Consider the following 4,501-nt stretch of genomic DNA (forward strand, 5'->3'; position numbering starts at 1 on the left):
CCTGGGCATCTTCTGCAACGATGCCTCTTTCTTTTCTCAGATGTTGCCCAAAGTTTTGCAAAAAGCTTCGTTCATTTTCAGGTACCCCCACCCCCTAGAGAATCGGCTGCAACTAGCCAGCCAGGGGGCACATCAGGAGAGTAGAGGAAGTCGGGTCCGGGACGGGCCCAGCGTTCGCATGGGGCTTCGCTCTGTGCCGCCCTGGGTCTCCTCCTCAAGATTTCCTCCCTTTAAGTGCTCCTGAAGCACCCGCCTGCCCCCGCCCCCCACTGCTGTTTGCTGTACATAGAGGCTAAGTGGGGTGGGGTGGGCGGGTGTGCATGTGTGGTGTGTGTGTGCGTGTGTGTGAAGAATGTACATAGGTAAAGGGGAGCGTGGCCCAGTGGTTCCAGAAAAGGGACAGAACTCCTGCGTTCCATCCCCAGCTCGACCGCTGGCTCGCTATGTGGCCTTGGGCAAGTCACTTAACCTCTCTGTGCCTCAGTTTCCCCGTCTGTAAAATGGGGATAATAATACTGACCTACCTCACAGGGGTGTTGTGAGGCTTTAACTACATGTTTTGTAAACTGTTTTGAGATACAGAGGCAAAGGCACTAGGGAAGGGCAAAGTACCATTTGGACTTCAGGAAGAGGAAATGGAACCATAAGTGCTGCTATTCTGAGAGCCATTTGAATCTGCACTGCTCCACCCACCCCCGCTTCTCATCACCAGGACAGCAGGTCGAGAAACCGTCTTTCCTTTCACTTGCTTCTGGGGTTTGTGATGATTCTAGACACTTCCTTTCCTTCCCTTGCTGTTGTATCTCCTTCCCTCGCCCCCTCGACTTGTTCCCTGTTCCGTTGATGCGGAAATGGCAGAAACGCTTGAGAACTGAGAATGTATCCGTGGATTGGAAGTTTCTAGTCTGAAGTTTCAATTTTACTTTGTACTGTACATCTTTTTACTTTAGAATTTGCAATAAAGGGTTACGTCAATCTTGTTTTCAATCTCCTCTTGGACTGGCCTGTCATTCTTCATTGCTTACACCCGACTGAGGCTGGGGTGGGGTGGGGGTGGGGCGGGGATAAGAATCCCACGCTCCTACCCACCTCTGTCCCCTGAAGCAAAGGGGGTGTGAGATCTCCGGCTCGGGGGCCCAGAGCGGCCAGCAGTACCCGCCACCTAGGTGGAGGGGAACGTTAGGGACTCCAGCGGGACCCTGCGGAGGCCTGGCCTGAGTGGGGAGGGCGGCTTGCAAGCACAGTGCCAGGTGGGGGCAGTCCTCTCTAAATGCTGCATCCCACCCCCGGGTCCAAGAGAGCTCCTTGGCCTAGAAAAGCTTCGGGTCCCCATCACGTTTCTCAGCTCATTCCCTCGACTTCGGCCAGCTCTGACCACCTCTGGTCACCACCGGCCCTGAAGCCTCTTGGGTGAAGAGAGGAACCTTCCAGCTGGGTTTTGAAGATAACAGTGAATGTCACTGCTTAGCCCAGAGCGCTCGGCGCCCAGAAACCGGTGCTGTTAGTTAAGGACTCACTGGAGCGCAGGAGTTCCAGTTGGCGAAGGGAGAAGGGGGCGCCCCCCACCCCCAAAAGGTGGGCTCAGAGGACTACGAGGCTCGCGGACGACGATGCTACACCTGTCTCCGCTGTTAGTTTTATTTTGGCTAAGTTCAGGTGTAGTGTCTGTTCTCATCAGTTTATCCCCAAGATGTGGATTTTTTTTCCCTCCCTCGTAGTCCCAGAGAATGGGGAACTGTTCCTGCAAATACATATTTACTTTTTCAGAGTCGAAAACATTTTTTTTTTAAGAGGCAGTCCCAGGTGCGCCCTCCGGCAGGCAGCCGCTGGTTCAGGCGGCGGCGCAGTGCCAGCGCGCTGGCCCCCGCGCGTCCGTCGCGCGGCCCCGACGGCACGCGTCGCTGCGCTCCCGGACGGGGCGCGGTGGGCCGGCGGCGTCCAGGCCGGGGCAGGGCGGCGGCGTCCAGGCCGGGGCTGTCCCCGCGAGCCCGAGCGTGAGCAGGACGAGCAGCGCCGCGGTGCCCAGCGCGCCCAGGAAGCCGGCCAGGAGGCCGAGCGCCAGTGGCCGGGCCCAGCCCAGGGGGCTGCGCGCGTAGGGCGCCTGCGGCCGCCGCTCGATGACCAGCTCCAGCGCGTCCCAGCCCAGCTCGAGGTCCGGGGCGGCGGCGCGGCGGGGCCGGGGGGCCGGGGGCGCGGCGGGGGCGCCCGGGCCGGGCAGGTAGCGCTGCCCGTCGTGGCGCAGCCGCAGCGTCGCCTGCTGGTGCAGGCCCTTGCCCAGCTCCCGGGCCACGTCGGGGCGGCCGCTGCGCCGCAGGGCGCGGGCCACGCGGTCCCACGACAGCGACGGGGCCGCGGCCGCCAGCCACGCGGCCAGCGCCTCCCGGCAACCCGCCGCCGCCTCGGTCGCCGCCGCCCGCCGTCGCCGTCGCCGTCGCCGCCGCCCGGGCCGCTCGGACGCGCGTCCCCGGGAGCGCCACCCGGGCCCCGGCGTTGGGGCGCGGGCCAGGTGGTCCTCGGAAAGCCGGGCCAGCTCGGCCTCCACGTCCGGGTCCGGCGCCTTCAGCAGCGACTGGAAGTGGTCGCACTCCTCCGGGGTCAGCAGCTCGGCCACACGGACGGCCTGGTGGGAGCCCACGGCGTCCACGGCCCTCGCGGGCGCCAGCGCGCAGCCCCACAGCCCCAGCGCCAGGGCCGCGGCCAGCGCCCGAGCCATCGCCAGCGCGCCCAGCGACGCCCCGCGCCGGGCCTGTGGGGGAGGGGTCCGAACGCTCTCGGCTGGGGGAGGGGCGGGCCCCCCTTGACTGGTGGACGGGGAGTAGGACCGCCCAAGACTCACACACCTGGAGGGGTGGAGGGGGTCCCCGTACCACCCAGGAATTGCAGCGGGAGAGCTTCCTAGTAGCCCAGATGGGTGGGACTTAATCCCCCCAAAAAGGAAGACCCTAGACCCTCATTCTGGAAGTCCCGGCTCTCCTGGCCAGGTCACTATCGCTCCAAGGTTCTGGCACCAAGGTTCTGGTTCTTAACTACAGTTAACCCTTACCAGGCGCCGTGGAACACCTGTCCATCATCATCGTCCCCCTTGGCCAAATCCTCCGTTCTCTCACCGACTACCTCCTAAATAGATGTTCACGTGCCTTGGAGCAATAGGGACAGGATTTGGGCCCAAAACCGAAAAAGTGTTGAATTGATACTGCTTTGGGTTTGGAGATCATACCCTCAAGGTTCCCCATGCACATTCAGGGTTTCCCGTGCAAAACACATGCTCAGCCCCTTAAGCCTTGCTCCAAACCAAACTGGGGTATCTTGCTGGTTTCTGTCCATAAGTCTTCTTGCACGCCCAACACACACACACACACTCATCAGGAACACGGACCTCAAACTGCAGCTTCTGCTCCTCCAGGGACTAAGGATATGTTCTCGGTGTGTTTGTTAACGTTTTTTGTTTGCGTGAGGGGCCACACCCAGCCATACTCAGGACTTACTCCTGCCCCCGTGCTCAGGGATCACTCCTAGCCAGCTCCGAGGACCATTGTCGGGTGCCGGGGATCGAACCCAGACCAGCTGTGTGCAAGGTAGGCACCTTACCCTCTGTATTAATCACTTCTGCCCCAAAAGTTTGTTGTCTATTTTTAAATGTTTTGATTTGGGGTGAGAGAGCCCCCCACCCCCATGAGCTGGAGTGATAGCACAGTGATAGGGCATTTGCCTTGCACGTGGCTGGCCCGGCCGAGCCGGGTTCGATTCCTTCGCCCCTCTTGGAGACTCCGGCAAGCCACCGAGAGTATCTCGTCCGCACAGCAAAGCCTGGCAAGCTACCCGTGGCATATTTGATATGCCAAACCCAGTAACAGAAGTCTCACAATGGAGACGTTACTGGGCCCACTCGAGCTAATCGATGAACAACGGGAGGACAGTGCTACAGTGCTTGATTTGGGGTGACACCCAGCAGTGCTTGGGCTCTGTTCCAGGGGAGTCACTTCCAAAGATGCTCAGGGAACCAGGAGGCACCAGGACCAAGCACAGACCAAACAGAACATGCACAGCACATATGTTCTCAAGCCCCCTGAGCCTTCTCCCTGGTCCAGTGTTTTGACGGGTCTTTCATCCTCCATCAGGTTATTTATATAGAAAGGAATGAATTAAAATATTTAACATTGTCATCAATATACCAAATATCATTCTAGGTGTAGCACTGTCCACTGTCCTCCCATTGTTCATCGATCTGCTCAAGCAGGCACCAGTAACGTCTCCATCGTGAGACTTGTTGTTACTGTGTTTGGCATATCGAATACGCCACGGGGAGCTTGCCAGGCTCTGCCATGCAGGTGGGATATTCTCAGTAGCTTGCTGGGCTCTCCAAGAGGGACGAAGGAATTGAACCCGGGTCGGCCGCATGCAAGGCAAACGCTCTACCTGCTGTGCTATCACTCCAGCCCATTCTAAGTGTGACGATATAAAATGCTAAGATATGCCCACCCGCAAGTAGCTTTTATCCAGA

At 59.5% G+C, this 4,501-nt stretch overlaps 1 protein-coding gene across 1 annotated transcript; it reads right to left on the bottom strand.

The window, feature by feature from the left end:
* Positions 1–1,831: 1,831 nt before the first annotated feature.
* TMDD1 (transmembrane and death domain 1) lies at positions 1,832–3,074 on the bottom strand. The gene is made up of 2 exons (XM_056119994.1): positions 3,044–3,074; positions 1,832–2,775 (listed from the first exon to the last, which is right to left on the bottom strand). Exons 1-2 carry the CDS (start codon positions 3,072–3,074, stop codon positions 1,832–1,834), a joined length of 975 nt encoding a protein of 324 aa, XP_055975969.1.
* Positions 3,075–4,501: the final 1,427 nt, after the last annotated feature.

This window comes from Sorex fumeus, unplaced genomic scaffold (genome assembly GCF_029834395.1).
Source record: "Sorex fumeus unplaced genomic scaffold, SorFum_2.1 ptg000042l, whole genome shotgun sequence".
Classification (NCBI taxonomy): Eukaryota; Metazoa; Chordata; class Mammalia; order Eulipotyphla; family Soricidae; genus Sorex; species Sorex fumeus.